Source organism: Anomaloglossus baeobatrachus, chromosome 8 (genome assembly GCF_048569485.1).
Source record: "Anomaloglossus baeobatrachus isolate aAnoBae1 chromosome 8, aAnoBae1.hap1, whole genome shotgun sequence".
Taxonomy (NCBI): Eukaryota; Metazoa; Chordata; class Amphibia; order Anura; family Aromobatidae; genus Anomaloglossus; species Anomaloglossus baeobatrachus.
The window spans coordinates 24,207,248-24,227,656 of record NC_134360.1 but is presented as its reverse complement, the minus strand read 5'-3'; the positions used below and the strand labels follow the sequence as shown (position 1 = coordinate 24,227,656).

Below are 20,409 nucleotides of genomic sequence, written 5' to 3'. Positions count from 1 at the left end.
TCTCAGCCTCCCTCCAGCCTCACCCCAGTCTCAGCCTCCCTCCAGCCTCACCCCAGTCTCAGCCTCCCTCCAGCCTCACCCCAGTCTCAGCCTCCCTCCAGCCTCACCCCAGTCTCAGCCTCCCTCCAGCCTCACCCCAGTCTCAGCCTCCCTCCAGCCTCACCCCAGTCTCAGCCTCCCTCCAGCCTCACCCCAGTCTCAGCCTCCCTCCAGCCTCCCTCCAGTCCCAGCCTCTGCCTCCCTCCAGCCTCAGCCTCTGCCTCCCTCCAGCCTCCCCCCAGTCTCAGCCTCCCTCCAGCCTCCCCCCAGTCTCAGCCTCCCTCCAGCCTCCCCCCAGTCTCAGCCTCCCTCCAGCCTCCCCCCAGTCTCAGCCTCCCTCCAGCCTCCCCCCAGTCTCAGCCTCCCTCCAGCCTCCCCCCAGTCTCAGCCTCAGCCTCCCTCCAGGCTCCCCCCAGTCCCAGCCTCTGCCTCCTCCCAGCCTCCCTCAGTCTCAGCCTCTGCCTCCCTCCAGCCTCCCCCAAGTCTCAGCTTCCCTCCAGCCTCCCCCCAGTCTCAACCTCCCTCCAGCCTCCCTCCAGTCTCAGCCTCTGCCTCCCCCCAGTCTCAGCCTCTGCCTCCCTCCAGTCTCAGCCTCTGCCTGCCTCCAGCCTCCCCCCAGTCTCAGCCTCTGCCTCCTCCCAGTCTCAGCCTCTGCCTCCCTCCAGCCTCCCCCCAGTCTCAGCCTCTGCCTCCCCCCAGTCTCAGCCTCTGCCTCCCTCCAGCCTCCCCCCAGTCTCAGCCTCTGCCTCCCTCCAGTCTCAGCCTCTGCCTCCCCCAGCCTCAGCCTCCCTCCTCCCAGCCTCCCCCAGCATCAGCCTCCCTCCTCCCAACAACCCTCAGCATCAGCCTCCCTCCTCCCAACCTCCCCCAGCATCAGCCTCCCTCCTCCCAACCTCCCCCAGCATCAGCCTCCCTTCGCCCAACCTCCCCCAGCATCAGCCTCCCTTCTCCCACCCTCCCCCAGCATCAGCCTCCCTCCTCCTAGCCTCCCCCAGCATCAGCCTCCCTCCTCCTAGCCTCCCCCAGCATCAGCCTCCCTCCTCCTAGCCTCCCCCAGCATCAGCCTCCCTCCTCCTAGCCTCCCTCAGCATCAGCCTCCCTCCTCCTAGCCTCCCCCAGCATCAGCCTCCCTCCTCCTAGCCTCCCCCAGCATCAGCCTCCCTCCTCCCAGCCTCCCCCAGCATCAGCCTCCCTCAGCATCAGCCTCACTCCTCCCTCAGCATCAGCTTCCCTCCTCCAAGCCTCCCCCTCCCCCTCCCAGCCTCCCCCAGCATCAGCCTCCCTCAGCATCAGCCTCCCTCAGCATCAGCCTCCCCCAGAATCAGCCTCTCTCCTCCCAGCCTCCCTCTCCCCCCAGCATCAGCCTCTCTCCTCTCAGCCTCTCTCTCCCCCCAGCCTCTCTCTCTCTCCCCACCCTCCCCCCCAACCTCAGCTTCTCTCTCCCCCCAACCTCCCCCCCAGCTTCAGCCTCTCTCTTCCCAGCCTCCCCCCAGCCTCAGCCTCCCTCTTCCCAGCCTCCCCCCAGCCTCAGCCTCCCTCTTCCCAGCCTCCCCCCAGCCTCTCTCTTCCCAGCCTCCCTCTCCCCCCAGCATCAGCCTCTCTCCTCTCAGCCTCTCTCTCCCCCCAGCCTCTCTCTCTCTCCCCACCCTCCCCCCCAACCTCAGCTTCTCTCTCCCCCCAACCTCCCCCCCAGCTTCAGCCTCTCTCTTCCCAGCCTCCCCCCAGCCTCAGCCTCCCTCTTCCCAGCCTCCCCCCAGCCTCAGCCTCCCTCTTCCCAGCCTCCCCCCAGCCTCTCTCTTCCCAGCCTCCCCCAGCCTCTCTCTTCCCAGCCTCCCCCAGCCTCTCTCTTCCCAGCCTCCCCCCAGCCTCTCTCTTCCCAGCCTCCCCCCAGCCTCTCTCTTCCCAGCCTCCCCCCAGCCTCTCTCTTCCCAGCCTCCCCCCAGCCTCTCTCTTCCCAGCATCCCCCCAGCCTCAGCCTCTCTCTCTTCCCAGCCTCCCCCCAGCCTCTCTCTCTCTTCCCAGCCTCCCTCTCTTCCCAGCCTCCCCCAGCCTCAGCCTCTCTCCCCCCAGCCTCCCCTTGCATGATTATAGTGGACAAAAAGAGGCATCGCAACCATCATCAACTAACCTGTAAGGGGCCCATACATTCTAGGCTCTGCCTTACCTGCTCCGGTGCCCGCCGCCCTGCTCTGGTGATTATCCTCTCCTGGCTGGCTCCAGCTTCAGACGCGTCCTCCTCCGCGGCGTGTGTTGTCTGCAGCATTGGACGCTGCAGCACGGGGCAGTGAGCTGATTGTCGCGCCCGCGCGCCTCTGACCCCGGAAGTGCAGGCAATGGAACTTCCGGGGTTAATCAGCTCGCTATGCCTGGCGCCCGCCGTGTATTTAAATAGACAGAACTGCGCCCCTCCTCCCTCCCAAAGCACACCCCCCCCGAACACAGCCGAGTGTAACAGAGGGAGGGACGGGGGGCGGGGATGTAAAAAAAAAAAAAAAAAGTGCCGCCCCCCCCGCAACGTGCCGCCCTAGGCACGGGACCACGGGTGCCTAGTGGCAAATACGGCCCTGACCCTAGGCCAATCTGGTGGGAAAGCACCTAAGGGGTACTTCTCACATAGCGAGATCGCTAGCGAGATCGCTGCTGAGTCACGGTTTTTGTGACACATCAGTGACCTCATTAGCGATCTCGCTGTGTGTGACACGGAGCAGCGATCTGGCCCCTGCTGTGAGATCGCTGCTCGTTACACACAGCCCTGGTTCATTTTTTTTGACGTTGCTCTCCCGCTGTGAAGCACATATCGCTGTGTTTGACAGCGAGAGAGCAACGATCTGAATGTGCAGGGAGCCGGCGTCTGGCAGCCTGCGGTAAGCTGTAACTAAGGTAAATATCGGGTAACCAAGCGAAGTGCTTTGCTTGGTTACCCGATATTTACCTTGGTTACTAGCGTCCACCGCTCTCAGGCTGCCAGTGCCGGCTCCCTGCACCCTGCACACGTAGCCAGAGTACACATTGGGTAAATAAGCAAAGCGGTTTTCTTATTAACCCGATGTGTACTCTGGCTAGGAGTGCAGGGAGCCAGTGCTAAGCGGTGTGCGCTGGTAACCAAGGTAAATATCGGGTAACCAAGTGCTTGGTTACCCGCTAGTTACAAAGCGCAGCATCGCTTCCACGCATCGCTGGTGGCTGGCGGATGGTCACTGGTGAGATCTGCCTGATTGACAGCTCACCAGCAACCATGTAGCGACGCACCAGCAATCCTGACCAGGTCAGCCCGCTGGTGGGATCGCTGGAGCGTCGCTAAAGTGTGACGGTACCCTAACTGTGTATGGTATGTGAATGTGAGAAACACCAGCGATTAACCTCTTCATTACCTGGGATGCACCTTTAGTGAGATGCAATACCCTGTGGCGACTGAAGCCTCAGGGGCGCCACACATACTCCAAGGTTTTTTAAGGTTTTCGGCTGTGTACATAATGTCTTTTTCAGGCAAAATCTGCGTGGAATCTGGCAGAAATAGTGCAGCAAAACTGCAAAAAATAAAATGGCTATATTTCACAGGAATATCGAAACAACCTAGCAGTGCACATGTTCCATCTTACGTCACATTGATGGTCTAGCCATTGGATAGGTCATCAATGTCTGACCGGCCGGGGTCCAACGCCCATCACCCCCACTGATCAGCTGTTTTTCGGTGGCAGCAGGCGGAAGGAAATGCTCAGTTCTGGGGCTGCCCCATCTTCTGATAGGTGGTACTGCACATCCGCCTCCCATTCAGATCAATAGGGGGCAGATGTACACCATCTAACCGCGGCTGCAATTAGAATAAGGAGCAGCTCCAGAACTGAGCATTTTTAACCACCAGCTGCCACTACTGGCACTGACAGTAGATGATTGGCGGAGGTTCTGGGTGTCAGAACCCGGCCAATCAGACATTGATGACCCATCCTAAGAATAGGTCAATGTAAACGTAGTGGACAAACCCTTTAAACGGCTTCAGAGTTTGAAGGTAAGGGCTGCTTCTCACTTGCGAGTTTCTCGCAGTAGAGCAATGCGAGAAAATCTCGCATTGGAATCGGACACATGTTAGTGAATGATTCAGCTCTTATCTGCGATTTTTTTCTCAGTCCAAATCGGACTGAGAAAAAAATCGCAGCATGCTGCTTTTTTGCGAGTTTCTACTGCGAGTCTCTCCAATGCAAGTCTATGGGAGCGTGTAAAAAAATCGGATGTCACGGGACGGCACTCACACCATCCTTGTGACATCCGATTTTCTAAATACATTTCTCGCATGTTTCCTAAAACACTGGAAACGAGCGATGTCTCCCAATGTCTGTCAATCACTATTCTCTGTCAGTCGGTCTGTCCCTCTCGGTCTCTATTCTCTCTCTGTCGGTCCGTCACTATCTCTGTCCCTCTCTCACAGTCTGTCGGTCATTTTCCCCTTCTCGCTCATACTCACCGTTCCCCGATCTCCGGCGCGGCGCTGCACGGCTTTCTCACTGCTGCGGCGGCTTTTACTATTTTGAAAAAGCCGGCCGCTCATTAAACAATCTCGTATTCCCTGCTTTACCCACCCACCGGCACCTATGATTGGTTGCAGTGACACACGCCCCCAAGCTGAGTGACAGGTGTCTCACTGCACCCAATCACAGCAGCCGGTGGGCGTGTCTATACTGTGCAGTGAAATAAATAAATAATTTAAAAAAATGGCGTGCGGTGCCCCCCAATTTTAATACCAGCCAGATAAAGCCATACGGCTGAAGGCTGGTATTCTCAGGATGGGGAGCTCCACGTTATGGGGAGCCCCCCAGCCTAACAATATCAGCCAACAGCCGCCCAGAATTGCCGCATACATTAGATGCGACAGTTCTGGGACTGTACCCGGCTCTTCCCGATTTACCCTGGTGCGTTGGCAAATCGGGGTAATAAGGAGTTAATGGCAGCCCATAGCTGCCACTAAATCCTAGATTAATCATGTCAGGCGTCTATGAGACACCCTCCATGATTAATCTATAAGTGACAGTAAATAAACACACACACCCGAAAAAATAATTTATTAGAAATAAAAAACACAAACAAATTCCCTCATTACCAATTTAATAAGCCCCAAAAAGCCCTCCATGTCCGGCGTAATCCACGTACCTCCAGCGTCGCTTCCAGCATGAAGGTGACAGGAGCTGCAGCAGACACCACCGCTCCTGTCACCTCCACACAGCAACTGAGGTGAGTAGCACGATCTGCTGAGGTGTCACTGAGGTTAATCGCGGCCACCGCTGGATCCAGTGACAGCGGGTAACCTCAGTGACAGCTCAGCTGATCGCGATACTCACCTCAGCTGCTGTGTGGAGGTGACCTGAGCGGCGGTGTCTGCTGCAGCTCCTGTCACCTTCATGCTGGAAGCGACGCAGGAGGTCCGTGGATTACGCCGGACATGGAGGGCTTTTTGGGGCTTATTAAATTGGTAATGAGGGAATTTGTTTGTGTTTTTTATTTCTAATAAAGGATTTTTTCGGGTGTGTGTGTTTATTTACTGTCACTTACAGATTAATCATGGAGGGTGTCTCATAGACGCCTGACATGATTAATCTAGGATTTAGTGGCAGCTATGGGCTGCCATTAACTACTTATTACCCCGATTTGCCAACGCACCAGGGCAAATCGGGAAGAGCCGGGTACAGTCCCAGAACTGTCGCATATAATGTATGCAGCAATTCTGGGCGGCTGCTGACTGATATTGTTAGGCTGGGGGGCTCCCCATAATGTGGAGCTCCCCATCCTGAGAATACCAGCCTTCAGCCGTATGGCTTTATCTGGCTGGTATTAAAATTGGGGGGACCGCACGCCGTTTTTTTTAATTATTTATTTATTTCACTGCACAGTATAGACCCGCCCACCGGCTGCTGTGATTGGTTGCAGTGAGACACCTGTCACTCAGCGTGGGGGCGTGTCTCACTGCAACCAATCATAGGCGCCTGTGGGCGGGGAAAGCAGGGAATACGAGATTGTTTAATGAGCGGCTGGCTTTTTCAAAATAGTAAAAGCCGCCGGAGCAGTGTGAATGCCGTGCAGCGCAGCGCGGCGCCGGGGATCGGTGAGTATGAGAGAGGGCAGCTAACTTCAGTCACTCAGGAGTTTAGCGGTCACCGGTGAGTCCTTCACTGGTGACCGCTAATCAGGACGCGGCACAGACAGAGCCGCAGCATGACAATGAAGTCGGGTGAAGTTCACCCGAGTTCATTCTGATTGTGCGGCTCTGTCTGTGTCTGCTGTCATCTGCCATTCAGCTCTGCTACATGGCTGTCTGTGTCTGCTGTCAGCGGCCATGTAGCAGCGCTGAATGGCAGATGACATAGTAAAAAAAACGCATTACACACGCATTACACACGCTAGTAAAATCATTAATTTATTCAGAAAAAGCATCGCACTTGCGTTGCACTCGGACCTAACGTGAACTAAAATCAGCCGAGTTTTTTTCAGCCCAGTCGGACCGATTTTACTCGCATAGATGTGTTTCCACCCTAACATGTTCACTCTTTGGGGTGGCTTCTGCCGGGAAACCAACTGCGCTCTATACTAAGACTAAAGATGTCGGCAAGAGCGATGGAACACGCCGGTGAAGTCACAACTGCCGGCAATTTGGTGCGGGTCTCCTGGTAAAACTTGGCCACTTTGCTGATGTCTAAGGCCACGTGCACACTGAATATTTGGTGACTTTTCTACCTCAGGATTTGTAGCCAAAATCAGGTAAAAAAAATAGTGGTGACATATTTCCATTATACATTTCCTCTGATTGTTCCACTCCTGATTTTGGTCACAAAATACTGAGGTAAAAAAAAAGAAACCCACACCAACAACTGAGGTGAAAAAAAAAAAACCCCACACCAAATACTGAGGTAAAAAAAAAAACCCCACACCAAATACTGAGGTAAAAAAAAAACCACACCAAATACTGAGGTAAAAAAAGAAACACACCAAATACTGAGCTAAAAAAAGAAACCCCACACCAAATACTGAGGTAAAAAAAAAAAAACCACACCAAATACTGAGGTAAAAAAAAAAAAAACCCACACCAAATACTGAGGTAAAAAAAGAAACACACCAAATACTGAGGTAAACAAAACCTCACCAAATACTGAGGTAAAAACCTCACCAAATACTGAGGTAAACAAAACCTCACCAAATAACATGTGCACGTGGCCTGATAGATGCCATGTTCACATACTCAGTTTCTGCTTCAAAACTTGTAAAACAAATATGGCAGTGGTCACATTGAGGCACAAAAGACTCCAAAAACATAAAGCCTGGATTTCTCTTGAAAAACTAGGCACATTTTTCCACTTCCAAAAACCTCCATATGAACAGAGCCTGATTCAATCAAGGGCCAAATGGAGATTTTTACAGGCAAAGACATCCCAGAATTCCCATGTTTCTTGTTTCCTCAGTATCTGTGCGTTTTCTCATTGCTCTGTTCCCACAGCATATGAAGCGTTTTTTTTTTTTTGTTTTTTTTATATATATGGATTATTTCTGGAGCATAATCTGCTTCAAAACGCAAAAACAAAAACTCCATGTGAAATTACAAAAAAATTGTTGGAAAGAAGCCAAAAAGCACCTGTGAAGAGAAGACGTCCTGCTGCTTCCGGATGAGCGCCACTTGTGCTCAGCTGCGCCGGTCACGCTGCAGGCAGTCGGTGCGCAGTCATCGTGCACACAGCTGAGGGGGCGTCCTGCTCGCACCGTGTCCTCCAGGGCCCCCTCCTCTATGTCCCCGGCGAGGTGGAGCTTCACACACGGAAACCCCGCTCATTGATGAGAAGCGAGAGAGCTGAGAGCAGCGCAGGGGCCCCGGCACCGAGACCCCCGAACCTTCCCTGAGGACCATGTTCAGCAGGAGCTCCTGGAGGAGACATTCCGGCAGATCTGTGAGTATACAGCCGTGCACCCCCGTGCTGCTGCTGCTGCAGAACATCTTACAAGGGTCACTGTGCTTAGCTCCAAACTGCACGTCTAGTCTATCATGTCCTGGGATTTGTATTCAACAGGTTGTTGCTATGCTGCAGCACCTCTTGCATATTAACCCATATATGCTGTGCAGCTGCACAACCTCTTGCCTATTAATCCACCTATGCTGCAGCACCTCTTGCCTATTAATCCACCTATGCTGCAGAACCTCTTGCCTATTAATCCACCTATGCTGCAGAACCTCTTGCCTATTAATCCACCTATGCTGCAGAACCTCTTGCCTATTAATCCACCTATGCTGCAGAACCTCGTGCCTATTAATCCACCTATGCTGCAGAACCTCGTGCCTATTAATCCACCTATGCTGCAGAACCTCGTGCCTATTAATCCACCTATGCTGCAGAACCTCGTGCCTATTAATCCACCTATGCTGCAGAACCTCGTGCCTATTAATCCACCTATGCTGCAGAACCTCGTGCCTATTAATCCACCTATGCTGCAGAACCTCGTGCCTATTAATCCACCTATGCTGCAGAACCTCGTGCCTATTAATCCACCTATGCTGCAGAACCTCGTGCCTATTAATCCACCTATGCTGCAGAACCTCGTGCCTATTAATCCACCTATGCTGCAGAACCTCGTGCCTATTAATCCACCTATGCTGCAGAACCTCTTGCCTATTAATCCACCTATGCTGCAGAACCTCTTGCCTATTAATCCACCTATGCTGCAGAACCTCTTGCCTATTAATCCACCTATGCTGCAGAACCTCTTGCCTATTAATCCACCTATGCTGCAGAACCTCTTGCCTATTAATCCACCTATGCTGCAGAACCTCTTGCCTATTAATCCACCTATGCTGCAGAACCTCTTGCCTATTAATCCACCTATGCTGCAGAACCTCTTGCCTATTAATCCACCTATGCTGCAGCACCTCTTGCCTAGCAATCCACCTATGCTGCAGCACCTCTTGACTAGCAATCCACCTATGCTGCAGCACCTCTTGACTAGCAATCCACCTATGCTGCAGCACCTCTTGACTAGCAATCCACCTATGCTGCACAACCTCTTGACTAGCAATCCACCTATGCTGCACAACCTCTTGACTAGCAATCCACCTATGCTGCACAACCTCTTGACTAGCAATCCACCTATGCTGCACAACCTCTTGACTAGCAATCCACCTATGCTGCACAACCTCTTGACTAGCAATCCAACTTTATCTGCTCTGACTTGTAGTTCTCCAGCTGATCCATGTTTTAGCTTCATGCACCTTTTAGCTGTCTTCTGCTGGGGGTTGTAGTTCCACACCAGTATTTACCAAGGACACCACAAGTTATTATCCTGCATTGCTGCTGCAGAATATCTTGGCAAGCTTGCACCTCATCAGATTTGCAACCTGTGTCTAATTTTGACACTAGTTTCTTGTAATATGCTGGTTATTGTAGTTGTGCAGCAGTTCAGTGGCCACGAGTTGATGCTGCTGCAGAACATCTTGGCTATATCAAGTATGTGATCTATTGGGACTTGTAGTCCCATAGAAGTTGAGAAATTCTAGGTTTTAGCTGGGAATGATGCTGTAATGTACCATTTAGGACTATAAGGCCTGGCTTCTCCCTGGTGATAGTGTGACTGTAAAGGTGGAAGCTGCTGCAGAACATCTTGGCAAGTTTTGACATATTGATCAAGTAGTCCAATAGAAGGTGTAAAGTTTATGGATGGACATGGTGCAGTTCTTTGCCTTTTAGTACTACACTGTATTGGCTTCTACCTAGTGATATGATGTAGTGTGTGGATGGAACCTGCTGCAGAACATCTTTGCCAGTTTTGATATATTCATCAAGTAGCCACATAAAAGATGAACAATTACAGCTTGTAGAGATCTTTCCTATTTAGGATTTTTAACACTATGCTGCGGTGGCTTGTACCTAGTGATACTGTGTGGTGTTCGGATGGAAGCTGCTGCAGAACATCTTGGCCAGTTAGGCTACATTCAGACATCAGTTTTTTGGCATCAGGCACAATCCGGCGTGTGCCTGATGCAACGGATCCGGCGCTGAATATGCAAAAACAGATGCACCTGATCCCCCTTTTTTTTTTTTTTCTATGTATCCGGTATACCAGATCCGTCAAAAAATGGATCCGGCGCATCTGTTTTTTGCATCCGTTTCGTTCGTTATTTTTTTTTTTGCTGGATCCGTTTTTTTTTTTTCCCAATAAATTGGAGCATGCTCAGTTTTAAAAAAAAAGTATCCGGTGGCCGCATCCATTTTTTGACGCATTGCGCCGGATGCGGCGCGATACTTTTTTTTCAAAGTCAAAAAACGTTCAATGAGACATTCCATCCGGCCGCCGCACTGAGTAATTACACCGGATCTGTCAGAAGCCGGATGCAACGCAAGGCCATCAGGCACAATCCGGCGCTAATACAAATCAATGGGGCTAAAACGGATCCGGCGCCGGATCCGTTTTATTCATTTTTTTTTCCAGATTGTGCCTGATGGAAAAAAACTGATGTGTGAACGTAGCCTTAGGGATCTTTCCCATTTAGGATTTTTAGCACACACAGAAAAAGGCCCCTGTGGAAGAATATATGTGCCCTTTGCAGCACAAGAGATCATGAAAATGCAAAATTGCACCAGCTTTGGAGATCGAAATGTGCCCCCTTACCTGTTGGGGCCCTGGTTGCACCAATGGTGTGTCAGCCGCAGCCACATCTCGCCATAGTTGGGTCACTGTCGTTGCGTTACAAGCCGCAAGGTACTGCAACTGCGAGAATCCAGCTGGTTTTGCCTTTTTTTGCACCTACAGGTCGCAGTGCGTCCCTATTCATCTATATGTGTCATGGGCAAAGCCGCGGTGTGGCCCCAACTTATTGAAAAATGACTATTTTAGGATCAAGGGGCCCCAACAGCTGGTGCCCCCCATTTACCAGTTTTATGGCATTTTTAGGCTGCTTTCACACATCCGGTTTTTGCAATGCGGCTCAATCCGGCTCAAAAACCTATGCAACGGCTGCGGCAAATAAAACGTATCCGTTGCATAAGTTTTTCCCATGCGGCCCGTCTGTTTTTTGACGGATGCGGCTTGATACTGAGCACGTGCAGTGCAAAAAAACGCATCCGGCGGCCGGATGCGGTTTTTGCCGCAGGACACCGCATCCGGCGTCCTTAGGTTTGCATTGTAAATCGCGCCGAATCCGGTGCGATGCGTTTTTTTTCTGCGCACAAAAAAACGTGCCAGGCAACGTTCCATCCGGCCGCCGCATGGGCTAAATATGCCGCATCCGGCAAAAACCGGACACAACGCAAGGCCATGCCGCACAATACGGCGCTAATGCAAGTCTATGCGGAAAAAACGCAACCGGCGGCAAAAAAAAAGGTTGCGTTTTTTCTGCAGAGCACCGTATTGTGCCGCACTGCAAAAAACGGATGTGTGAAAGCAGCCTTGGAAAATCCCCTATAAAATTGTTACATTGCTGAAAAAAGAAATTGCTTGATACTTTTTTTTTTTTATGTTTAATAAACAACGAAAATACTTGTCCCTAGCAATTTGCCTGTGGTTTTGTACCTTTTTTAGATTTTCCGATTGTCTGACAAACAGAGCATTACTTGCTCATCACTTGTCACATTGTAACTCCCCTCCAAATCCTGCTAGTTAATTCCCCAAATCCCTAAAGAGCAGCCATGATGTCGCGGAGAAGAAAGGAGCTGCACCTGACTCCAGCCATAATGCCATTAGCACAGAGCACAATGCCCCGGCTTCAATAATTCAGCCGCCTTCATTCGCAGCGCCATACGGATGTCCTTTCCTTTCAGACGTGTTGTAAATAACCCGACTGCTGCTACTTTATAACTACAAACAGCCTGAAACGCTGCAAAACAGTATAAACCTAATACAAAATAATAGAGAAAAAAAAGTACAAATATTTGCAGGTGTATTGTGGAGGTTAATGGGTAAAATGGCAATGGCGGTATTTTGTTTTATTTGATAGTTTACTGCTTGTTACCTAGATTACCGGCCACCTCCTCAGAAGTGGCCAGTCTCCTAGACAAGGAGTGCACGCTTACAAGCTCTTTGCAGATTTAAGGGATCTATAGTAAAACCTGTGCATTTCTGCAACAGAAATGCGTAAAAAAAAAACAACAAAAAACAATTTCCAAAAAAATGCAGCAGGTGGATGAGATTAATTTTAAACTTTCCATTTTTTGCTGATGCTGTAAAATGCTGCAAATACGCCCTATGTGATCCTAGCCTCATTCTGCATGGCGGCCATTAAAATGAACGGCTGGTCATATAATACAAGGACGTCTTGAGATCACCAGAATCGCTCATGCAGCGTGACCTTCAGTTCTGGGTCATAGATGGGGTCGTGACTAGGAGGACCCCTCTGTATAATGTCCATATGTACTAATACAGCATATCAATGGGAGTGGTGTTCATGAGACTACCCCTTTAATAATGGGGTCTTAAGGCAATATGACATATGTTCTTATTCATCAATATCCCATGTAGCAAGTAAATCGTGATTTTTTTTTTTTTTTTTTTATTATTTTTTTAAATATTTTTTTTTTTTTATAGCTTGTTTCATCCCCAAAAATCATTTCTGACATGGAGTAAGGGAGAAAATCCAAATTACATGTCAGTTTGTTAGATCTCTGTAAGGAACGAAGCGCAGTCACATGATAGTGTACGTTAAAGGTGTCTTATTTTAACAGCTTAGAAATGGTTGACTAAAAAAAAAAAAAAAAAAGGGGGGGTTTGTATGTTGACTAAAGACCTAGTTGTAGGGGATCCTATACTAAAATAGTTGGGGGAGTGCTAACTGTGCTCACTGTTATTGCAGTCTTATTACTAACTGCAAGATCCTGGCCATTTAATGACCACCTTTCAGCTATTTACAAGCCGGTCACTGGTCAATAGTGATGAGCGGGCACTACCATGTTCGGGTGCTCAGTACTCCTAACTAGTGATGAGCGGGCAGTACCATGCTCAGGTGCTCTGTATTCGTAACTAGTGATGAGCGGGCACTACCATGCTCGGGTGCTCATTACTCGTAACTAGTGATGAGCGGGCACTACCATGCTCATGTGCTCGGTACTCGTAACTAGTGATGAGCGAGCACTACCATGCTCAGGTGCTCTGTACTCGTAACTAGTGATGAGCGAGCACTACCATGCTCAGGTGCTCATTACTCGTAACTAATGATGAGCGGGCACTACCATGCTCGGGTGCTCATTACTCGTAACTAGTGATGAGCGGGCACTACCATGCTCGGGTGCTCTGTATTCGTAACTAGTGATGAGCGGACACTACCATGCTCGGGTGCTCATTACTCGTAACTAATGATGAGCGGGCACTACCATGCTCGGGTGCTCAGTACTGGTAACTAGTGATGAGTGGGCACTACCATGCTCGGGTGCTCAGTACTGGTAACTAGTGATGAGTGGGCACTACCATGCTCAGGTGCTCAGTACTCGTAACTAGTGATGAGCGGGCACTACCATGCTCGGGTACTCAGTACTCGTAACTAGTGATGAGCGGGCACTACCATGCTCGGGTGCTCAGTACTCGTAACTAGTGATGAGCGGGCACTACCATGCTCGGGTGCTCAGTACTCGTAACTAGTGATGAGCGGGCACTACCATGCTCAGGTGCTCGGTACTCGTAACTAGTGATGAGCGGGCACTACCATGCTCAGGTGCTCGGTACTCGTAACTAGTGATAAGCGGGCACTACCATGCTCTGCACTCCTCACCAGTGGTCAGTTATTGTCCTGCTTAGACAGGTGCCGATGAACGTCCAATGTGCACAGATTGATCGTTAATATGAGCGTTCTGTGCACACAGAATAATGTAATCGGCAGCACGTCTCCTGTTTTCACGGGGCGATGTGCTGTTGAGCACAAAGATTATTATTATTTTTTTTATTTTTTTGGCTGCTTTAAAATAATTGAAAAACTTGTTGATCGTGTGTTTGCCTTCCTGGCTGATAGTTGGGAGCGATCATTTCTAGGAACACTTTTTATTGTCTCATCTAAATTGGCCATAAGTCGCTGTAATGGTGGGTTACTTAAGGAGTCAGCAAACTTATAGGGCATTTATGCCAAAAAGTGGTTTCTATGGTCAGACTGTAACAGGAGCGGGTAATATGATCGGCTTATGTTTATATTCCATTGTGTACAGTGAACCAAAGCAATTTAGGCTACTTTCACACTTGCGTTATTTTCCTTCCGTTACAATCCGCCCTTTTGGGAAACAGCGGAATCCGTTAACGGATTCCGCTGTTTCCCATAGACTTGTATGGTTGACGGATTGTACCAAAAGGAGCTGCGTTGCTTCCGCTGGGCGACGCTCCGTTGCTTCCGCCCAGCGGGAGGAACGCAGCATGTAACGTTATTTTGAGCAGCGGAATCCTCTGGATTTCACTGCGCATGCTCTTTTTTTTTTTTTTTTTTTTTTTTTTTTTAAATCAAACTTTATTTTGGCTCGCGGTGGCCGAACGTTCAGCTGAGCGCCCGGCCGTCGGCAAGCGACAGCGCTCAGCTGAATGACCGGCCACCAGCATGCCCGGCCGCCGGCAAGTCACAGCGCTCAGCTGAGCGCCCGCCCGCCGGCATGCCCGGGCGCCGGCAAGTGACAGCGATCAGCTGATCACCCGGCGGCCGGCTGCAGGGAGCGATCAGCTGATCACCCGGCGGCCGGGAGCGATCAGCTGATCACCCGGCAGCCGGCTGCAGGGAGCGATCAGCTGATCACCCGGCGGCCGGCTGCAGGGAGCGATCAGCTGATCACCCGGCGGCCGGCTGCAGGGAGCGATCAGCTGATCACCCGGCGGCCGGCTGCAGGGAGCGATCAGCTGATCACCCGGCGGCCGGCTGCAGGGAGCGATCAGCTGATCACCCGGCGGCCGGCTGCAGGGAGCGATCAGCTGATCACCCGGCGGCCGGGAGCGATCAGCTGATCACCCGGCGGCCGGGAGCGATCAGCTGATCACCCGGCGGGCGGGAGCGATCAGCTGATCACCCGGCGGCCGGCTACTGGGAGCAATCAGCTGATCACCCGGCGGCCGGCTACTGGGAGCAATCAGCTGATCACCCGGCGGCCGGCTGCAGGGAACGATCAGCTGATCGTTCACTATAGTCTGCCGCTGGTAAAACCGGGAAAAAAAAAAAAAAATCAAAACGAATTGCGTTGTTTTGCAGCATCCGTTGCATCCGTTGTGTCACTATATGCAACACATCCGTTGCATCCGTTACACAACGCAATGCAACGGATACCGTTCAACGCAAGTGTGAAAGTAGCCTTACACCAAAGTCCTGCTGGATTGATAGGACTGTACAATGTACGAGACAAAGGACAGGAAACATGCATTTCATAAACTTGACACTGGAATACTTACCTTGAAAAGAGTCTTAAATGACTTTAAAAAGGGAGTTCTCCTCTTTGAACAACCCCCTACTTGTCAGATGGTTCCCTTAAACCTAAGCGGATTGCAATCTGTGCTGTCCTCCCTCTGAGACCTCCAGCGCCCCTCCCTCTGAGGCCTCCAGCGCCCCTCCCTCCTGAGGCCTCCAGCGCCCCTCCCTCCTGAGGCCTCCAGCGCCCCTCCCTCCTGAGGCCTCCAGCGCCCCTCCCTCCTGAGGCCTCCAGCGCCCCTCCCTCCTGAGGCCTCCAGCGCCCCTCCCTCCTGAGGCCTCCAGCGCCCCTCCCTCCTGAGGCCTCCAGCGCCCCTCCCTCCTGAGGCCTCCAGCGCCCCTCCCTCCTGAGGCCTCCAGCGCCCCTCCCTCCTGAGGCCTCCAGCGCCCCTCCCTCCTGAGGCCTCCAGCGCCCCTCCCTCCTGAGGCCTCCAGCGCCCCTCCCTCCTGAGGCCTCCAGCGCCCCTCCCTCCTGAGGCCTCCAGCGCCCCTCCCTCCTGAGGCCTCCAGCGACCCTCCCTCCTGAGGCCTCCAGCGACCCTCCCTCCTGAGGCCTCCAGCGACCCTCCCTCCTGAGGCCTCCAGCGACCCTCCCTCCTGAGGCCTCCAGCGACCCTCCGCTGGAGGAGCTTGAAGTAAGTGGTCAATATTCCTGCAGCAACACCGCAGGGAAAGTTTGGTATTACACAGTGTTCATTACTCTCAGTGGGTTATGTGGGACGTGTAAGGTCCTCCAGGGCAGGAGACGCTCTTTGTAACCACTCACCTCTCTGGATCCTGAGCAGAGACCCCCCCCCCCCCTCCCCTTCCCTGTGTATTAAAGAGGGTTTTATAATCCTGCAAGTATCAAAATGGGGCCAGGATTTGCCCTGCGTGATGCTTCACTCCAGTTTGTAGAATGAGAAATGCTATCTCCTATGGCCAACGCGACCATTTTTCCCACCTTGCCACCCCATCTGGTCATCTGGTGATTGCACTGCATACCCCTGTGCAGTTCAGGCTTTTCTGCATGGTTTATTAAACCCACATTTTTATTGTCCTCCTGGTTTCCGTCCTGTTCCTTGTTATCCCTGTATTTATTTCATCAGGGGGAGTTGTGTATTTTTATTGGCTTTGTGTATCCCACAAATCTGCACTTCCCTCTGCATCAGATAAAATTGTTAACAGAGATCCGAAAGAAAAAGTGACTTAGGACTCTGAAGCCAAAGAGCAGTGAATTGCCGTAATCCGGCTCTTCTCCGTCCTGGAATATTACATAATGCAGAATGATATAATTGCTGCTAATTTCTAGGGTTGTGATCTCGTTCCGCTGGAGTCCATCATGTTCCCATCCTGTTCCGAGAAGCGGTCATTGTTTTTTCCATTTCCCGATTTAGACTAACGTTACCCCCTGGCATCGTTTGCGCTTCATCGTTTTTTGGGGTTTTTTTTACTCTATATTCTAAATCAACAGTATAGACGTAGAGTAAACTGTGTGCGCATGCTGCATTTTTTTTTTTTTATATTTTTGGTGCATTTTTCTACCAGAAGATGCAGATTTTGGCCCAGAGAATTTCTGCACCAAAAACTCGGCGTGCGCATGTAGCCTTAGGCCGCTTTCACATTGCGTTCTGATATCCGTTCGGTGGTCCCGTTGGTGTGCCGCCCCTAAGCAGGCGAACTGCTTGGATCCGGGATTGCTGTGGCTCGAGGCTCCCCGGACCCGGGGCTCAGTGGTCACTCGAATGAAAGGGGGGGGGATTATTTACAGAGGATTAGTTTGTGACGCCACTTGCGGGATGCGGTAAAAAGTGAATACCGCCGCTGCCGAGGGGAGTATCGGGGCGGGTGACGTGGAGCAGCTAGGTGACAGTTCCCTCTGCAGGTAGGGAGGTCCCGGGACTCTGCAGGGTTAGTAGATAGTGTTGTGCAGGCAGAATGCAGGGAGAGTGGCAGTGTACTCACTCAGGTTGTTGTGATGTGTGTTAGATGCAGCTAATCTAGCAGACTCACACACTGTAGTAAACCAAAGTCTCTGGATACCACTGCCACTTTGGGGAGCCCGTCCGGGTGTCCGCTCCCACCTGTATCACTTTAATGGTCCGGAGCCTGCCTCCATGCACAAATTTAGTTGTTCTTGTGACCCCTTGGCCTGAAGCTGTCCGGGCCCCGCTCCCTATATGTAGTGGAGCTGTGCTCTCGATGGCTGGCACTTGGGATCTCAGTGGGCCGCAAAAGCTGGAAAACCCTATCCCCCTCGTTGTGCTGGTGCCTTCGATCTCTGAGCTCTTGGGTAAAGTTCATAAAGAGACTGTCCTCCACAGGTTATTAGGTTGCGTGAAGCTACTCCCTGATCTAGGGTCCAGTACCCCCGCCGTGCTCGGTACTGGTCCGGTTACTGGACTCTCCAGTGCCGACCGTCCTCCAAGAATAAGTCTGGGCACCCTCTCCCAATACCCTGCTATCGGGTCTCCGACTCCTCTGGTCCCAGACCACTGTCTGCGACCCAAACAAGGTCACTCCAGGGAGCTACAACTCCTAGCTCCTCATTCACTGAGGGCTACTACTGATCTGACTGTCCCTCCCACCAGTCTGCCTGACCCCTAGGTGGGTGGACCTTTTCCAGCTAGACCAACCCACTGGTGTGTCTGACAGGTCATGATGTAAGGTGTGGTTGGGATATGGGTGCTGATAGGAGTGATACCGGTTTTCAGGAACCTGGAACCATGCGGGGTAGGTCCTGTATCGTAGAAAGAGAGGATGCAGTCCCCTGTGACACCCTGAGATAGTCAGGGGCGTCATGTTGGCGCTTCTGTCCAAACCCCCCGCAAAACGAGTATCGGACGCATGCGCCGACAGGGCCATTGACTATGATGGTGCAGACCGGAGTCATCGTGTGCTCTGTCGTGCATCATTTTGGGGGGTATATGCTTACTGGAGGCGGACACCCACTCTACTATGTCTGGGTGTCAGCCTCCAGTAAGTATATACCCCCGAAAATGGTGCACAACAGAGTTGGTGACCGGAAGTGTCGAGACGTCTAATCATGCGCACTGATCCTAAACCCAGCGTTCTGAAGCGGTGACAACGGACACAGGTACGTGCGTCACCATTAATGACGATGGGCAATGGGCATTGAATAGCATGTAAGCATTCCCTGTGGACGTGCTAACATGCTAAGAGGGCATTACTTATGGTTGCATTACTTTGCATGTTGCACTGTGACTGCATTAAAGTGCATTTGGCTGCAATGTAGCAACTGCGCACTTCGATCTTTGGCCGCGTGACCTGTGTCACATCCAAAATTACCCTCTCCCCAGCCAACCAATCCATTTTTGGCAGTTTGTGTAAATTGTCCTTCCCACGTTGTGCAGTTCTTAATTTAGAAAAAAAATTGCATACCAGTGTATACACCCCAGTGACTAATCTTCTGACCCTATGGCCTTGTGCAAAATGGCGCTATGGCTGTATATTTGCACTTTGTGATTTTTAGTATAATACATGAGAATATTTTTTTTCAGTACACATGTAGCAAAAAAAAACATTCTTTTTGGAAAATGACCAATGCAGATTTTAAATGGTAGATTCTGACCCTTCTGTAAAGGGTTAAAAAGCCATCATTACGCACAAATACTGATTTTGCTAGTGCAACTTTCTTTGTACAGAAGTGCCTGTTTGCAGATTATAAGAAACCTAAGACCTGACACCCCCCCCCCCCCCCCCCCCCCGCCAATTTACTGCGTCCGCATATTAATCCTCAATACTTGACCGCCAAAGGTCATCGCTCATTCACACCCTGATTGTTGTACACACGGAGGGGTTTTTTTTCTGGTTGAAATTTGACCCGAAAAGGGTTAATTACACAGACACTCTTATTTACTCCTGAGAACGGCTCCCATAATGCTTGGCGGTGACTTGGAGACCAGTTCAGGGCTTTTGTGATGTAAATTTGGAGACTTTCTCTGTCTTTTGCTTTTTCTTCACTTTTCTGTTTGACTTTTCACTCCGTCTTGTCCTCCTCTGACTTGGCGCTCTGTGAATAGATTGGGATTGGGACTCCTCTTGGCCGTCTCACCGCCGACTTGTCTTGAATACGTTCTGCTTGCTGTCAAGATAGAAAACAAGTCTATTTCGCAAATTTACTTGTTTTTTTTTTTTTCCCCATGAAACAATGACTAGAACGCAGCACCTGTCATCTTATCAAAAAGATCTGCGTTACCTAAAATTCTTCCTGACATCCGAAATGTCCTGTAGGCAAAATTCTAGAGAACATAGTGTAACAATTGAGAGAACTGATACATTGTATTTACTAAACTGATACATATAATGTGTAACATTGATATAATGAACGAGTCGATACTTTGTAACTTTATTCCATTTTTGTTGTAGATTGTCGCTGTAAGGGAACGTGCCCACGATCAGTTTTGCAGCGTTCTGGAGGTAGCTTGTTTACGCTGCGTCCAAATCGCTGCATTGTACAGTACAAGCACAGTGGATTGGATTTCTAGAAATCCCATGCCCACTGTGCGTGTACGGCCCACAGCAAAAACTGACCTGTAGTGTGGCTTTCTGAGGCTGCAGCATGTCAATTATTTGCTGCGAAGTCGCATGCGTCCTTCGTAGGGAGAACATAGAGCGAGAGACCGCAGCACCCTGAATCCTGATCGTGGGTACGAGCAGCTGTGGTCTCCTGCGGAGGAGACTCGCGGACCCGCTGCGGGGACCCGATTTTTGTCTTTCCAGTAACAGATGACACCATTCTAGATATTTTGACAAGTTCTCAGGTTCAGTTATGGAATCTGCCATTTCTTATTCATTTTTTTGACCTCCTGAATTCAGATCCTACAATGACCATTTTTATTTTTCCCTTGTTTCTATATCAAAGCATTTTTGCTTTTTCTGTTATCTATAAGGAATGCATAAAAGTCTCAGTACCTTGAAACATTATTACTTTTGCAAATATAAAGATGCAGAATATTGTTTTGCTAATTTTCTGATATTTAGAGGAAATG

The 20,409-nt window shown here is 50.7% G+C and overlaps 1 protein-coding gene across 2 annotated transcripts in view; it reads left to right on the top strand.

Moving 5' to 3' along the window:
• The first annotated feature begins 7,756 nt into the window (after window positions 1-7,756).
• Window positions 7,757-20,409, top strand: part of PRICKLE2 (prickle planar cell polarity protein 2) — a 336,416-nt gene continuing 323,763 nt past the window's right edge. The window contains exon 1 of one of the 2 annotated variants that reach the window (XM_075321373.1): window positions 7,757-7,961. In XM_075321373.1, the coding sequence (XP_075177488.1) occupies window positions 7,920-7,961 (42 nt within the window). In that variant the 5' untranslated portion in view covers window positions 7,757-7,919. The remainder of the gene's footprint in view (window positions 7,962-20,409) is intronic. The other variant, XM_075321374.1, reaches the window with a different exon arrangement.